Source organism: Anser cygnoides, chromosome 3 (assembly GCF_040182565.1).
Source record: "Anser cygnoides isolate HZ-2024a breed goose chromosome 3, Taihu_goose_T2T_genome, whole genome shotgun sequence".
Lineage (NCBI taxonomy): Eukaryota > Metazoa > Chordata > Aves > Anseriformes > Anatidae > Anser > Anser cygnoides.
This window is the reverse complement of record NC_089875.1, coordinates 121,630,419-121,647,432: the sequence shown is the minus strand read 5'-3', so window position 1 is coordinate 121,647,432 and position 17,014 is coordinate 121,630,419. Positions and strand designations below refer to the sequence as shown.

The 17,014-nt window shown below is 59.3% G+C and overlaps 1 protein-coding gene across 2 annotated transcripts; it reads left to right on the top strand.

Moving 5' to 3' along the window:
• Window positions 1-3,447: 3,447 nt before the first annotated feature.
• On the top strand, window positions 3,448-16,817 carry DRC1 (dynein regulatory complex subunit 1). 2 transcript variants are annotated; one of them, XM_066995157.1, is made up of 17 exons: window positions 3,448-3,835; window positions 5,323-5,416; window positions 5,648-5,760; window positions 6,984-7,167; window positions 7,376-7,513; window positions 8,238-8,324; window positions 8,557-8,679; window positions 12,013-12,152; window positions 12,478-12,612; window positions 12,737-12,966; window positions 13,344-13,600; window positions 13,809-13,898; window positions 14,756-14,842; window positions 15,544-15,635; window positions 15,887-16,030; window positions 16,439-16,541; window positions 16,656-16,817. In XM_066995157.1, exons 1-17 carry the CDS (start codon window positions 3,486-3,488, stop codon window positions 16,770-16,772), a joined length of 2,484 nt encoding a protein of 827 aa, XP_066851258.1. In that variant the 5' UTR covers window positions 3,448-3,485; the 3' UTR covers window positions 16,773-16,817. The 2 variants fall into 2 exon arrangements, with proteins under 2 accessions (XP_066851258.1, XP_047935331.2); XM_048079374.2 differs by having other exon boundaries at window positions 15,451-15,635.
• The last annotated feature ends 197 nt before the right edge of the window (window positions 16,818-17,014 follow it).

Below are 17,014 nucleotides of genomic sequence, written 5' to 3'. Positions count from 1 at the left end.
AATGGCAGAGCAGGTGGCAGCCAGAGGTACCCTCCCATGGTGCCACCAAGTGCCGAGCTCTCTGGTGTCCCCAGCTGTCCCCGCTTGCTCCCAGTGCTCCTCTGCACTCTGTCCTCCATCCTGCCCCAGGGCTGCCGGAGGCAGTGCACCCTGCTGCCCTTCCTCAGGCCCTGGGCTCCAGCCCAGCTCCCTGCAGCTGGTCCAGGGCCATCGGGGAGGGCGGCAGTGCCCATGGGGCAGGGGAGACGTGGGACCTCACACGGTGAGGGGTCCCAGACATCGTCCGGCCATGGGCAAGAGCTCTGAGAACAGCACGCCCAGCAGCCATGTTGTGGCAAACAAGGCAGCCATTTTGTGAGGTGTCATGGCCGCCTTGGCGGACATCTTGTCCTGGCAGAGGGGAGGACACGCAGCACGGCTGTGGCTGGGGCTGGAGGGGGCTCTGCTGTCTGTGGGTGCTGCTGGAGCTGCTCCTCCTCTGGGGCAGGGTCCTACCAGCCCTTCTCTGCTGCCTGACCAGCCAACACTGCTGTCTTCTGTGCTGTCTCTGCATCTCCGTCTCCATCTCTGGCTGCATGACCTCTGTGTGTGCCTGGCAAGGCCACCCAGCTCGGAGCTGTGGGTTGTTACTCCCACAGCAGATGGATTTGGTGGTTTGTGTGCCCAACAGTCCCTTGTGGGGGGCTCTTCGGAGACCTCCTGTGACATGGGCAGCTGCCGGCAAAGCACCAGTGGCACTGCAGGCAGACGGGTGTTCCCTCTTCGAGGCTATTGGTTTCCCCGAGGGACATTTGTCAGGGCAGTGGGAACTAGCCCGAGCCACTGCTTCCCTGCAACCTGGACGTTCACACACAAAAGAGTGGTGCAGGAGGCAGTGAAGCCCTTGGGGAAGCTGCCCCAACACCCCTCCATTGAGGGTTTGTGGGTGCAGAACACCCCAGGAGGCAGCCCCAGGTCTGTGGGGGAGCGGGCAGGGAAGGTCCCTATGATGGCAACTGGGACCAGATAACAGCCACTGTGATAGCCGCAGTGCTGGTGGCACTGGGGCTGCTGTCACCAGCCTCCTCTGAGGGCCACCAAGCACGCCCCATGGGCCTCTGGGGACATGCTGGTGGCCATGGCAGGAGCCCACCGCTCCCATCCCCAGGCTGATGGCTTGTCACCACTCCAGGGCACCTCAGGGGTCCCTTCTCCTCTGCACTGTACCAGGGATCCCGGACAGGCCCCTGCACACCCCATTGGGGTGTTTGTGTGGCTGCGAGGAGGACAATGGAGGAGCGTGAAACGGGAGGGAAAGGGGAGGGAGCAAGTCAGGACAAATCGCATCAAGGGTTTCTCAAATAAAACTCCTGGCCATGTTCAAGAACCACCCCCCTTTATTTGCAATATTACTATTTCCCGAAGCGGATTCGTTTCACCCTGTGAGGTGCAGGTGACGACGGAGGTGAGCTGATCAGCACCTCACCCGGCACTCCTGCAGGCACGGAGACAGCCACCGTTGGCACCGAGGGGCGCTGCTGCAGGTCGCAGAAGATGCAGCCCCTTCTCCTCACTGACCGCAGCCAGTACCGCCGGGGCTGCCCAGCACGCAGCCACTTCTGTCTCAGGCTGGGAGGGAGAAAGGAGGTGGTGAGGGACTGCAGGGCTCCCTTTGGGCCCCCTTGAGATGGAAACCCCATCAGGGAGGCCCTGCAGAGACCCAGGCTGGGCACAGAGGGGGGCCCTGGGTTTGGGGCATTCAACCAAGGGTGCTCTGAGCAAAGGGGCTGCACTCTGTGTGAGCAGCGGGCAGCTCCTGGGCATTGCTTGGATTGACCCTGGCCCTCCGTCAGCCGTTCCGCCTTCCATGACACCCACCTCCCTTTGCATCTTCCACTGCGGACGTGCCTCTCCACGAGCCTCCTCAGGGCTCTTCGCCGGATCCTCCTGCTCCTCCATGTGCTTCTCCTCTTAGCAGTCCCCTGGGAGTGCACAGAAAGCACCGCTTAGCCGGGCACAGTTCCCCTCCACCATGATCCATCCCCCTGGCCCTGGGGGCAGATGCCCTGAGGAGCCCAGGAGCAGCTCTTAGTGCTGGCGGAGGGCAGTGCACTTGGGCATCGGGTGCTTCCTTACCTCTGGCGATACCATCCTCACGGACTTGGCAACCACGATGGCTGCCGAAATGGTTTGGCCCCAGACAGAGTGGAAGCCAAGCGCCTTCATCAGAGTCTGCAGCTGGACGATGAAGAACCACAAGGCCAGCTGTCCGAGCACCCCCATCAGGCCACAGGGACCGCACCTCGCGGTAGGCAATGACCTGTGCTCAGTCCCAGTCCTGTGTAACAGAGCCATCCAAAACACAACCAGAGGTTAGCAGTCGGGCTCCTCACGCTCTCATCCCAACACTCCCAGAGCACAGTATGTCTCCCTACACAAACACCTCCTCAACAAAAAGGCTTTCACAACTGCATGAGATATGTCCCCATCCTCCCCAGCTGTGTTCACCCTGCCCAGCCCCACGTCTGGCAGCATCAACCTGCGCACCCAGGGCTGGAAGGAGCCCCGGGCAGGCTGACAAACCCAAGGGGAGGGGAGGCTGGGGTCACAGCAATGCCGCCTGCTCCTACCCGCCTCCTTGCTCCTTCTCCCGGCTCCACGGCCACACTCCTAGCCCAATAATTTGGCTGCTCGCTCTGCCTCTTGCTTACTGCCACGAAGACAAAGTGACACTGAGCCACCTGAAGCCCACCGAAGCCACCTGAAGCCCACCGAAGCTGGCCGTGGGTGTGATGCAACAATTCCATCCCACTGACACACAATGGGTGGAATGGCCCCAGGACACAGCCGCACCCAGAGTCCCCATGCAGGGACAAATCTGAGCGTACCGGCTTCACGTGTCAAGGGTTTTGGTGGCCGAGGGTCGGCAGGAGTAAGCCCTTCTGAGAAGGGAAGGGAACTGCCCCATGGTGGGCACAGCCATATCCAGCCAGATGAGAATGGGGGAGCGTGAAACAGGCGGGGAAGGAGCAGCTCAGGAAAACTCAACTCAAGGGATTCTCAAATAAAGCTCCTGTCCTCACTCACTCGCTGTTGGGGTTGTGAGAAAAATCTCAGCAATTTTCTTCAGACAGGAATCTTCTGTGAAGCTATTTATTTTGTTTGCGATTGCAATGCTGGGCATCCTGTAAGCAGGAGTGCACAGTAAAAGTTTATCCTAACCTTATATTCCCTATTACCCGACGTGCGAGTAAGCAAGGACACTCAGCAATATCTACTTTTAATGCCATTAAGCAAGCCCCTATTCTTCCGTTCCTGGCTTTAATAATAACGAGTGTTTTATTCCGAAATCATTAGCGTGATTAAGCAAGCCCCCACTCTTCTATCCCTGGCTTCAGCTGGACGTGCTGCTGAGGGACACGGTTTATTGGTGACACCGGTGGCAGGGGGACGTTGGACCAGGTGATCTGGGAGGGCTTTACAAGCCTTGCTGGCTCTGTGTTTCCATGACGGAGCCCCCAGAACCCCACCAACACCCCACGGTTACCCCTTCCCACGGATACCCCCTTCCATCACCCCCTCCCTTCGCCTCACCCCCCCCGCCCGCCATCTTCCCCCCCTTCCCGCCGCCGCCGCACCGCGCATGCGCAGCGGCCGCGTTGCCTAGCGACGGGGGCAGCATGAGGCGCAGGGCGGGCGCGGAGGCGGCTCCGGGGGGCCAGGCCCCGGCCCCGGCCCCGGCCCCGGCCCCGACCCCGGCCCCGGCCCCTCACGACCCCGACCCCGATCCCGGCCCCGAGGAGCGCATCGCCGCTCGCCGCCGCCGCATCGCCGCCCGCCTCGATGCCAAGCGCCGGTGAGGAACGGGGAGCCCCGGGGCCCTCCCGCGGACCTGACTGGGCCGGGCCCGGCTCCCACCCGAGCAGCGCCCCCGGAACAGCGCCACTGTTCCACTGCCTGCTCCCCAAAATCCAGCGGCTGGCCGTGGATGGCTTCCTTTTCCCTGAGCTGGCACCCCCCAAACCAGGACCAGTTCACCCTGAGCTAATAGCCTGTCCTGAAGGGTTGTTAGGCGTTGGAATGGGCTGCCCGGGGAAGGGGTCAAGTCACTGTCCCTGGAGGTCTTTAAAAGACGTTTAGATGTAGAACTCAGTGATACGGTTTAGTGGAGGACTTGTTGGTGTTAGGTCAGAGGTTGGGCTGGGTGATCTTGGAGGTCTCTTCCAACCTAGATGATTCTGTGATCTCCCACAAGCTCAGGGACCATCCTCCTTGAGCAGGCACCAGGTCTCGGAATATCCCCTACCCCACACGGGCACTGGGCCTGAGCACCCCGACCATGAGCTGGCAGGGGGCAGGGACCCAGTGTGCCTGTGACAGCCTTCACTGGGTCCAGGACCTCTCCCCCAGCTGGTTCTGGGTCAGGGACTGCCCCAAATCCCCGCTCCCTGCCAGTTGGCACAGGGTCCCAGTTGCAAAGTGGCACTGGGTTAGGGTTAGGACAGCTTCAGCCTGGATCTGGAGCGGGTCAGTGCACCCTGCGGGCCAGGGCCAGGTCAGTTTCCTGCATCAGGGGTCCCCAGGCCCCTGACCCTGTCCTGTCCCCAGCCCAGCACTGGGGCGGTGATTCCCCCTGCCCCAGGACATGGCACTGCCACAGACCATCTGCCCCCTGGACAAAATCAGCACCACACCAGTGGCTTCCTGGATCAGGCCCCAGCTGTTCCTTAAACTGGGACTCGCCAGCGATGGAGCACGCCTTCCCCCAAACCAGGACTGAACCGAGGTCCTCCTGCAAGCCTCAGCTGTCCCTCCGGGCTGGGTGGGATCAGAGCAGCAGGTGGCAGTACCCTGCCCCCCTCCGCTGACCTGGGGCTGGGTCAGGGACCCAATCTTCCCCCAGCTGGGACTTGGGGACCTATCTGGGCTGGAACTGCACCAAGGCATTGCCCCTTCCTCCCTGCCAAGGAGTTTTGGACCAGGCCTCAGCAATACCATCCCCTTGAGCCAGAGCTACTCTGACCGAGTCGTGGGCAGCACCCAACATCTCCTCCCCAAACCGAGAGGGAACCACAAGGTGCTTGGGGACCCCATCGCCAAACCACGGGGCCAAACCTTAACGGTAACGTCCACTTCCACCCAAAGAGGCTCGTTTTCCCCTTCCTGAGCTCAGAGCCTTTCCTTCAGGTGAGATCCCAGGGGACTAGAATGGGGTCAGTGACGACCCCCAAATGGGTCCGGACAGCTCCGTGTGGTGGAGCTGCAAGCTTTGCAAGGTGGTTTCTGAACATCAGGAAGTTGGTGTGGTGCAAAATGTTCTGTCTTTTCCTCCCCTCCACCCAGGCAAGCCCTTGGAGAAGATGAGGAGCCAAAGGAGGAGGCTAAGGAGGAAGAAGAGGAGAGAAGGAGCCACAAGGAGGTGGAGGAGAGCCAGCAGGTATGGCAGTAGGACAGGAAGGTCCTCTCGTGTCCCTGACCTGTAGGCATTTGCTTTCACCCTTCTAGCTTTGTGCAGTTCCCAGCGTCACAGCAATCTCTACGTGAAAAGATGCAGTGACAGGAACTCCTCGGGAGCTGGGGGGGAGGTGATTCCTGGGGCAAATCCCGAGTGTCCCTCCTTGCAGAGCTCAGCTCTCAGGGTGTGATGCGTGCACCTCCTCCTTCACAGAGGCTGGCCAAGCTGCTCTTCGAAGGCACGCAGCTGGTGACGAACATCCAGGTGGCTGCCGACTCGAGGGAAATGCAGAGGAGGGCAGAAGAGGCAGAGCTGAAGCAGCAGAGGTAAGAGGTTGTGCCGTGGGTCTGCGCCGCTGGGAAGGAGCAGTCCAGATGTCGGTGCAGCTCTCGGAGCACCTCGCAGGATGGTTATGTTGTGCCACATACTTGGGGTCTCCGTGCTTGAGAGGCACAGACACAGCTGCCCTCATTCCTGGCCGTCCAAGCAGCGCTCCTGAGCCTGGAGGTGCCACCCTCTGCTGAGGTGGCTCAGCAAATGGCCTCTTTCCAGCAGTTGCCTGCCATCCGTAGGCGTGAGGATGTGCTGGGACAGCCGCGCGGGGCTCTGGTGTGTGAGGAGTGGGAAAAACGTGAGGCTGCGCTAGTCTGAGAAGCTGGATGTTGATGTTTTCACAGCAAGAGTGGTCAGATGTGGGGTCAGGGTGATGATGTAGGGATTTTCCTCCTTGGAGATCCTCAGCCCTTGCCTGGATGAGGCCCTGCACAGCCTGCTCTGACGTTCACGTTGATCCTGAGACTTTTCCAGCCTCGGTTATTCTCTGATCCCCTCTGTGTGGCTTCCCAGGCAAACACATCCTGCTCCGCCGGAGGAGCTGGGCGGTCTCCGAGGGACTGGCTCTTTCAGCCCTGCCTGCAGGGCACCGAGATCAGCTGGGAAACACCAAGTCCGAGCTCCTAGCTGCCTTTGGAGGGCACTGTAGGAACAGTTTATGGGAAACTGGCTGTAGCAAGAGCTCTGTCCCTTTTTCAGACGGTTTCCCAACAGGAATTTTGAAGGAACCAGGTGCTGTGCCCAGAAACTGCCCGTAGAGGAGGTTTTGGGGTGGCGAGGGTGGGCTGCGCACGGGAGAAGCTCAGCCCAGCTGCACGACCGAGCAGTGCCTGTGGATGCCTGAAGGGCCTTCTCCTCAGACGGGCATTTCTGCGTCCAGTGCGCTTTGAATTCCTTCCAGTTGCGGAACCCTTTGGTGCTCCAGGGACTCCGGAGCCTAACGGGTTACCTGAAGGGCTAAGCAGGCTTGGATCTGGCGGCTCCGGCAGCTCTGCTCAGAAGGTGCGGGGCACTGGGTCGGGCTGCGTCGCTGGGCTTGCGGGGAAGCTGCTGCTCCGCTGACATCCGGAAGGACACTTGTCAGATTCAGTCATGCAGGGGGGTGCTCCCGTGGCTCCGTACGCGGTGCGGGCCGCTGAACCGCGTCTGGAGCAGCTGAATAACCTGCTGCCCTGCCCCAGCGCCCCGTTTGCCTTGTGCTCCCCGCTGCCTGCAGGGTGAGGAAGCTGGAGGAGGAAGCCAAGTCCAGCGCCTCCGAGTTTGAGAAGATCGCCTCCAAGTGGGCCTCGGCTGAGGGTGTGACGGTCCCGCAGGAGCTGTGGCAGCTGCTGAACCAACAGCAGCAGCAGTGCGCGCTGCTTCTGGAGGAGAAGAACAAGCTCATTGGTGAACTGCGGCAGGTAGCACAGGGACCGTGGCAGTGGTGAACTGCCTTTCCTCCCACCTTCCCTCCCTGGAACCACCCCTGGACTCTCTAGCCCTTTGCCCTTGTCACCTCTTCCTCTTTGGAAAAGGCAGCATCTGGGTCTCACATTCTCTGTTAGCCCCGGAGGGTATTTCCTAGAAAAATACTTCTCTCTGATTTCAGCATCTCCTATCCTCCTCCAGGAGCTGAAAAGCAAAGACGAGCACTATGTGCAGGCCATTAAGAAGCAGTCAGATGACATCCACCTGCTTCTGGAGAGAATGGAGGAACAGATCAGGACCATGCTGAAAGCTTACCGTCACAAACTGCATCACATTGAGGTACGGTCTGTTTGGGGGAGGGAGAGCCCAGTTAGAAAGCCTGCAGTCGCTCCCTCCTCCACATCTCTGGCAAAAAAGGCCTCAGGCTCGTTGCACGGGCTGGGCTGACTGCTGCCCGGAGCAGTGGGGCTGATATTTTGGTGAATGAGGCTGAAATGTGGCTAAGCAAGAGTGCAGAATGGTGCTGAGTGCTGCGGGGCTGGTTTGTACAATGCTGCGAGTGGCCGTGGTTCAGCACAGAGCAACCTGGGAGCTTGTAGAAGCTGTTGCTGCCTGCTGGCTGGTTATCCGTCTCCCTAAAAGCCCCGAAGGAGCCTTGGGGTCATTTAGCAGAGCACAGGAGGTCCCACTTCACGGATCGAGTTTGTATTTGCTGATGAGCAAGGGCGCCTCCCCTCATTTAACGTCTCGTTAGGCGAAATCAAGTGGCTGTCAGACCCAGCTCCACTCCTAACCTGCAGACAGCGATTTCGTACTGGGTCTGGCTGGGACGGAGTTAACTTCCCACAGATTTCCAGCGAATTCTCGGGGCTACCCGGCACCACAGGCGTCCACCCCTCTGGGTGGCTGTTAGCAGCAGCGCCGGTGGGGCCGCAGCATCAGGTCTCCGCCTGTGAGAGGAGACGTCGGGCAGCAGCGCCAGATCCTCTCCTGGTGCGAACTGGTGTGAGGTGATGGTGAAGGGCTCGCCATCTGACGGTGAAGGGCTCTGCCTCCTTTACAGAAAGCTTTTGAGCTCGAGCGGCGAGAGCTGCTGGACAGCAACAGGAAGAAGTGGGAGGAGGCCATCCAGGCCCACAACACGAAACAGGTAACGTCCCCACGAGGTACGTAAAGGACCAGTGCTGCCGTCCGGCAGTGGGCTGCCGTGAAAGACAAGTGTGTGGGGAGGCGTCTGGCTCCCTCGGGCAGAGGGGCGGTTTTTCAGACCGCTCCGCTGGGGAATTAGCCGTGCACGACCTTGCTTTGCACTGGCTGAGGGAGCTGTGATCGTGGGAGGAAGCCGCCACCGTTAATGGATGGTGTTCTGCCTTTGCCCTCAGCTGGAATACCTGCATGCCCGCGTGAGGAAGGTGGAAGAGTTTGAGAAACAGCTGAATCAGCTGCAGGTGCGGGACGAGGAGGAGTATAACAGCATGAAGATCCAGCTGGAGAATGACGTGCAGGTACGGAAAGGGCGGACGCATGCCACGGGAGCGGCTCTCCCTGGGTTTTTCACTGTACTGCTGGCTCTGGGGGGCAGCTAACCGGAGTGAGAGCTGCACCTGGTATCTGCTCATCGCAGCTCTTCAGCCCCGTATCAACAGGGTGGTGGAGCTGTTTGTGTCGCATCTCGGTGGGACTCGCACTGCAGTGCCCGGCTGCCCTTGGCTCTTAGGCTTCTGTAGCACGTGAACTGGGATGAACGAAGCAGCTGGGAAGGCTGAGTGCTTTGTTACTTCTGGGATCGTGATCACTAGGAGAATCAAACAGTATGAGTGTCCTGACACCAGATCGTTTCAGATCGAACTAATTGCCTCCTTTACTGGGGTCCTTGGCCGAGGAAGTATGAGCTTTTCCCTCTGACATCTAACCACAGACCCACAATTTCTCTAATGCCCTTGAAGCCCACATCACACAAAAATTACGAGTTTGCCCTTACCGAGGTAGCAAGGCACGTGGTGGCAGAGCACGGCCCTCACACACCGCTGGCTGAGCAACCACTAGGCATCCACACCTCGGAGCCGTGGCTTCCCGGAGATACGGACACCTCTTAATCCACCAAATTGTCTGCGAGGAGCAGTGGGAACAAAGCAGCGCACCTCTGGCTTTCCACAACCCTGCTGGCCTGCAGCTCCAGTGCTTCCCTAGGCTGTGAGGTTTGGCACCCCGGTGTTTGCCCTAGGCTCTGAGATTTGGCTTTCCCCACCATTTTTTAGCCTCCTCAGCTCAGCAGAGGACCCGGCCGCAGCTCACACCTTACCTGCTCGCTGTCATTTGTCGTTTCCCAGGCTGCATGGTAGAAATGGGACATGTTGTTACATTTACTTTAGTAAGGCTCGTTGTTTATCCCTCGTGGTGTTCTGCTAGGAAGCCCAGGGACACGCGGGCTAGGGATGATGTCTGGAAGGTTTTGCACAACCACAGGGGAAGCATTACTGTCACAAGCTCCCTGTCAGCCTGAAGGGGCAAGTCCAGGGGGCCAGTCCTGACTCCGTGCCTTCTTCATCTTCATTTGATAACCTGGAGGGCGATACAGTGTGTAACGTCCAAAAACAGCCCTGAAACACTTGGGGAGGGAGGCAGCAGCACGCTGGAGATCAAGGTTCACAAATGACACCGTGGTGCTGTTGTAAAAATGCAGCTGCTATCTCTAGCTGCAGTTTCAGGAGGGTTTTACGTAAGGCAGGGAAGTAACCGTTCCTCTCGGCTTTGTACCTACGTGTCCTTGTCCAGGTTTGGCGACACGCGAGGGAGTAGGGGGGAGAGTCCTGAACAGAGCAAGCAAACAAATGACCTGTAATAAAAGGGTGAAAGACTGGCTCGGTTTAGACAAGGGGAGAGGTTTGTGTTGGGAGATTTGTCTGCAAATATGCACAGTTCTATGGGATGGAGGAGGAGAATGACTTCTCTGCGTCTGTACTAGATGCAAGTAAAAGTTACGGATTTGAGTTTTGGTGGGGAAGATTTAAATTAACCTTCAGATCAAGGTTTGAGATTTCAAGCTAGGAAAGCTGAGAAATGGCAAGGATTTGCTTGGTGGTTATCAGGAGCGTCTGTGCTGTTGGTTTGCTCTTCTCTGATGCAGGGTTTTAGGAATAGCATAAATCAGCTTCTGCTGGGCCTGGCTTGGTAAAGTTGTTCCCTCAGTGGGGCAGAGGGATGAGCAAGATTTGTGTAACTCTTTACAGCTCAGACTTCACCTTTCCAGTTCAGGGATAAGAAAAGAGAAGTGGGAAACACCTAATTTCCTCATTAACAGGTGATGTCACTGTCCGGAGGTGTCTCTGAAACAAGAGCTTAGTCGAGAGGTAAAGATGAAGATGGTGTTTTTGAGGCTAATTAGTATTCCCCGGTTTTATTAGATGGTAGTCAACATTTTAATTGTGGGGTTTGGGCCATGGCTTTTCTCCGTCTGCTGCAAGGGGAACGTCCCTTGTCCCTGTGGGGATTTGCCTTCATCATCTCTTTAGGCAAGCTTTGATCCCAGGCCGGTGGGACTGCTGCCGGGTGCCTAAGCATGTGGTGAAGAGCTGGGTCTCTCTGCTGTGCAGTTTGCTGTGACCTTGAAGGAAATTCTCCCCTCAGAGGGCGGTGAGGCACTGGCACAGGCTGCCCAGAGAAGCTGTGGGTGCCCCGTCCCTGGAGGTGTTCAAGGCCGGGTTGGACGAGGCCCTGGGCAACCTGATCTGGTGGGCGGCATCCCTGCTATGGCAGGGGGTTGGAACTGGGGGGGCTTTGAGGTCCCTTCCATCCCAAACCATTCTGAGATTCTGTTCTTCTTTCTCTGCACAGCTGAGCCAGTAATTGATGCTTTTATACGGGGCTACGTAGCAACTTAATTCAAATCACTTTCTATTGTGGAAGAAATCTTTCTGGGCCTCCCCAGTAAAGCACTGCGCTATAAATTTTTTCAGTAGCAGATTTTTGCCTCCTCTCCCACATGGAACGTGCTCAAACTGATGAATTAAATTATGCAAGGCCCCAGCACTGCCTCTCATCCATCCACGCAGCCGCGCTGCCCACACCCCACTGAGCCTGGGGTTCCCCGGATCGCGTGCCGTCACGTCCCCTTGAGCTTCTTTCCGAATGGCATTTAGGGCTGACAGAGAGCAGCAATCGTAGGTAGGGTGTGATGCCTTCCCGCTGAAAGCAGCACCCCCGGGAGACAGCAGCAATCAGCCCTGGAAGCGGCTCTTCTTTCCGTCAGCTGTTGAGCAAATGGGGTGCTGAGAAGCCAAGAAAGATGTCTCCATCCCAGCTGTGGAGTAACGGGGAGGGCTCGCTGTCTGCTTCGTGTCCTCCAGGCTACACAGCGAGACACCACGTTCGCAAATGCGTCAGTGCAGAAAGAGAAGCGTTAGTTATTTTGTTCTGGTTTCTGCGAGACCTGGAGTTCATGCAGTCACTCCTTTGCGCTCCTTCCTCCAACTTCTGCACCTTTTGGCTGATTCAATAAAACCGGCAGGAGGGCAGGGGTCCCAAAGGCATGCAGTTCTTAAAACTGCCGTGAAAATCAGCAGCTAAGGTGAGGAGCGAGGCCCGTGTTAGTGCCCCGGTGAGTGTAAGCTGGGTACAGCTTCAGTCCCTTCTCCTTTCCCCAGAAATGGTCCTGCAGCATGGACAACCAATATCTCCATCACTCACCAGAGCGTGCCACGTGGCCAGCCAGGCAGGAGGGGTTAGCTGGGAGAAATTGTAGGAAGATGGGACTTGGAGGTGCAGACTCAGTAAGATCCGGGCTTCAGTGTGGCTTTTGCTCACGGCACAGCTCCTTTTCGTGTTTTCTGAAATGCCAGAACCTGGAGAGGCAGCTCCAGCAGACGAAAGCCGCCTACCAGCTGAACCAGGAGAAGCTGGAGTACAACCTTCAGGTGCTTAAGAAGCAGGATGAGGAGAACACCATCACCAAATCCCAGCAGAAGAGGAAGATCAACAGGTAACAGAAACATCCCTGGGAGATGGGCTCTGCCTTACCCACTGTCACCTCCCAGTATTTTATTTTATTTTATTTTTCGTGGAAACTGCCACCTAGCACAGGTCGGTGACCTCTGTCCCAGCCCATCCCAGGGCAGGGCCATCCCCAAAGCAGTTTGAATAAGCTAGCAGTGGGGAAACTCTGCCAGCTGGGTCAGGGTCAGTCAGGCCTCGGCACTGAGTAGTCCCTAGCAGATAGGCAGCCCCAAGTCCCGGAGCCTTCATCCACGCTGGAATTGCCCGGAGGTGCCTCTTCAGGAATCCCCAGCTTTGCTGTCCCTCTTCAGGCTCCACAGCTTACTGAATAACCTGAGAACAAAACTGGAGAAACAAGAGAAGCAGTTCAGGGAGGAGAACCAGAGCCTGGCAGCTGACTGCGAGCGCATCACAGGGCAGTGCAAGGAGGTGCAGAAGAGGATGAGGTGGGCTGCGTGCGGGGGCCTGGCCACCCACCCCTGACGAGGCCTCAGAGTGAGGTACAAAGGGAAGCTGACTCGTTTTGGGGCACAGGGCCTGCTGCCATGGTGCTTTCTCTCTCCCGCACAGGCAGTTCGCTGCTAGCAACGCTGAGAAGTTCACGGAGGTCTGGCTTATGAACGAGCAGGAAGCCAAACGGCTGGTGCGGAAAGCCCTCGATGCAGATCGCATCATTCACACCCAGCAGCTGGGGCTGCCCTGGGAGGAGCCTCGGTACTGGTTCCTCAACAACGTCGGCCCCCTCAGGCGTTACAAGGCAAAGAGGACGGCGACCAAGCTGGCTGCTGAGGTCCTGGCAGGTGGGACACAGCCTCAGCGCCCCTGTGGCACTGGGAGACCCTCACCTTCCTCCGTGAGAGCCCCTCTGTCTCTCCGTTCTGTCTCTCCTGTCTTTGCCATCGCAAGGTGGGGTCTTACTGACTCTGTGAGCCCAGCCAGGGTCTGGAATGCGTCCAGCTCTGAGTTGGCTCGTGCCGAGGCAGCCTGGGGAGCCAGCGTCTCCCACTTCCAAGTGAGCTACCCCAGAGCCAGCTCGCATCCTGGGCTCTTTGGGGTGCTTTCCAGGTCTCAGGGAACAGCTGTGATTTCCCTGGTGTCCCTACAGTGTTCAGTGCTGGTTTGGGGAGTGCAGTCGTAGCATACAAAGACTTTTTCAAACCCTTTTTCTGTGTTTCAGAGAGCAGCTGTGGAGGAGAGGAGGAGGAGGACAAAGAGGAGGAGAAGGAGAAAGAGGAGGAGAAGGAGAAGAAGGAAGAAGTGGGGAATGGAGAAGGAGGAAAAGAAAACATAGCAAAGGCTGAGGAGAAGGAAGAAGTGAGTGACGGAGAAAGAAGAAAAGAAAGCACAGCAAAGGCTGGGGATAGAGTCACACCTCTGCAAAATATCTCCAGGAAGACTGCCAAGAGGATCCTGGAGCTCTTGAGCGACGAGTCGGTGAGTGGCGATGCAGCACCTGCCCTGATCGGGAAGGGCGGGCTGCCGAGGAGCATCCTCACGCTGCCCAGCTGCTGCCAGCCCTCCCCGTGCAGCCTGCGCTTGCAGGGTGGTGCAGCCATACCACGGACTGGCTGCAGGGGGCTGAGTTCCGGACGTGGACGGAGACGCTCCTGTTCCTATGCTTCCTCTTTGTGTGTCTCCCGAGGGTTTCCTCATTGAGAGAAAGCTGCTGAGGCCGCTGCGCGCACTGGGAAAGCACGAACGCACCCTCCTGAGGCTCGACTCCATCTTCTCGGTGAGTTGTCAGTTCACAGAATCACCTAGGTTGGAAGAGACCTCCAAGATCACCCAGTCCAACCTCTGACCTAACACTAACAAGCCCTCCACTAAGCCGTATCACTGAGCTCTACATCTAAACCCGTCAGGGGCTGCCGGGATGCATTTCCTGTGGGAAGGCTGCCAGTCACACGTGAAAGCTCTGGACGCAGGACACGGTGGCCCAAGAAATGGCCCCAGAAAAATGACTGGGTGCATTTCGGGAGGGACAAATAGATGTAGGCCGGAAAAATCGTGTCCCAAAGGGTGGGAGCCAGCCAGGGAGGCAGTTCATTTAGGCCGCAGACTAAGCGTTGGGAGAAAGGAAGCCACGTGTCACACGCGTAGCCACGAGGGTGTCATAGCAGTCACAGTGTTTTGCTCTGCGCCGCTCAGGCCGCTTCACAGAGGGGGCACAAAATCCAAGAGCGGCCTTCAGAGATGCACGGGGTTGTTGCGCAGGGCAGGCGAGGCGCCTCTGCCACGTGCGGCGTGGGACTGAGCCGCCCAAGGGAGGTCCAGCTGGGCCGCTGGGGGCACCTTGCGGCGGGGAGGGGGGAGAAGCACCACAGGAGGGCAGGAAGCACTGTGGCCGGGTACTTCGTGGCTCAAGGCCGTCCTGCTGATAGTTGACACCTCCAGGCCCCCCTGTTCTGTTCTCAGACGCTCCCATGCACAGAAACCTCCGTCTGTCTCACGCAGACCCCTTCTTACTGCTCACCCCCCTCTCAGGTCCTGCCCAGCCCTTGGCAGAAGGGCACCCTGAAACATGCGGTTCGTTTAGCTCCCCCTCCCACGGTGCCTCAGAGACGCTAGCCACGTTCCTCTGCCCCCCAGGCCCTCGAGATCGACAGCGAGGATGACCTGCGCCGGCTGGTGGATTTCTTCCTGAAGTACAAAGCCCAGGAGGCGGCTCTCAGCCAGGTGGGACTGCAGAGACAGCAGTGGGGAGAGCAGAAGGGGGTGTGGAGAAGGGGAAGCAGAACATCGCCTGAACCCCTGGGGCAGGGAACGTTACGGTGACCCTGAAATGTTTCCCCGTGACTGGAGGAAGGAGGTGAACGGTGCCAGGGCCGCCCTGCAGCCACACACCCGGGGACATAACCCACCCGGCGCGGGGAAACCAGGCCAGCGCGCCCAGCCCCAGCCCTTCCAGGGGCTCATGGCAGGGCAGTAGCGGAGGTGGAGCTGGGTGGATCCCAACAAAACATTTAAACCAGGTCCCTCGTTTTAGCAATTCTGTCCCCAGGGATGTAGCCAGGCAATGCCAGTCGACCTCCAAGCTGGAGAACACCCTGGCCCATTTTCTGTGGCGCAAAGCAGAGCCTAGGGTAAAAAAAAGAGGCTGAGGGGTTGTGAGGATCTTCTGCCGTGGCTGCCCAGGGCCTCTTGCACATGCGTTCTTGCCCGAGCTCCCTAAATATGCTAGAGGACAAAGCTGCGGGTGGCTGGAAGCCCAAGGTGGCTTTTGGGGAGGAGGAGGTGGTAGAAGGGCACCGTGCCCAGCCTGCTGACCTTCCTTCCGCAACCAGGGAAGCCCGGGTGGAGAAGATGTCACGGATCTGGGGGAGGACAGAGCGGGCAGTGAGTCCGGTGCCCAGAGTGATGAGCTCAAACCTCCTCAGAGACCGCTGGGCTCCCTTCCGTCTGCGTACATCCGCGCTGATGATGTCCTAAGGATCCTGAAAGCGTTCGTTCAGGGCTTTGACAAGCCGAGGTAGGACTAAGGGCAGGGCAGAGCAGTTGTCACTGGAGAGAGCCAGGCAGTGCTGGGACAAGGGGACAAGGGGCTTTGGGGTTGTGTGGGCAGGGCTGGGGGACACCGCATTGCCTTTGAGGCAGCTGATCCCACAGCAGCTGCAGGGGTCTGTGATGATGGCGAAGGCGCTCAGCGCAGCTGAAGGCTGCGGGGCTGTTTGTCCCCCACGAAGGATTGCGCCCCTCGGGGCTTTGTTCTCTGTCCCTCAGGGAGGAGGACGGCTCAGCAAAGGAGGTGCTACAGGTTCGGGACAGCTCCAAGGACGGGGAGTACTGGGAAGCCCTGGCACACGTTATCCCAGAGAGAACTCTGAAGCTGTGGGACGCGCTGGCGGCGGCGCTGGAGGAATATTAGTGAGCGCCTGGCTCCTGGGGACGGGGCAGGCTGGTGGGGAGCTCAGGAGGGGCTGACCCCGTGGCCTTGCTGCGAGAGGGGTTTGCCAACGTGGCTGACGCTGCTCCTGCGGGCAGGGGCTCAGCAGGGAGCTCTGCGACGTCCCCTGGGTGGCCGAGGGGGTGAGTGGGAGCGGTGTGCGGGGCTGCCTTTGCGGGGCTGCCGGCTCCCAGTGGCAGGAGAGCGGTGCTGGTGCTGGGTCTGTGCCGGAGAGCAGCCCGAGGGCACCCAGCGGGGAGGCGGAGGCGGCCCACCTCCCCGTATCCCTGCAGGTGGGCTTCGCCGGGCTCTCTGGGACCCCAGGGACCCTGCTGCCACCTCCCCGCCCGTCCCTGGGGGCCGCCTTAACTCTGCCCTCCCCGCGACAGCACCGTCCTCAGGCGGAGGGCCAGCCTGCTCGCCGAGCTGGACGAGCTGCAGCAGCAGAACGTGGAGCTGTGCCTGATGCTGGAGCGGTACGGCGCCTCCGGGGTGAGAGCGCGGCGTCCCCCCGCAGCACGGGGACGTGTTCCCCGGCTGTCCCCACGCAGAGGACGTGGAGGCAGGGACCTGGACGCCGTCACCACCGGGTTCCTCTCCCTGCAGGTGACCAGCAAGCCGCCGTCCCCTCCCGCGCAGTGCCTGGATCTGGAGCTGCTCTGCCCCGGGGGAGCACGGGGAGTGCCGGGGGCTCTTCTCCGCCCCAAGCTGATGCCGCCGTGAGCCAGGGCTTCCTGGCCGGGGCTAATAAACCTCTCCCACACCTGGGCCAGGCGTGAGTGTGTGTCTGTGCGCGTACCTTCCAAGCGCTCCTCTCACCTCTGAAGGCGCTGGGGGGCAGCGGGGATGCGTCGCTGTCCCAGCCCATCGTTTCCCGCGGTGGGAGCCAGGGGCGGTCGGGGCACCGCGGCTGCGGGACCCCTCCAGGGGGCCTGAGCCAGGACCCCGCTCCCTGACCCCTTCCA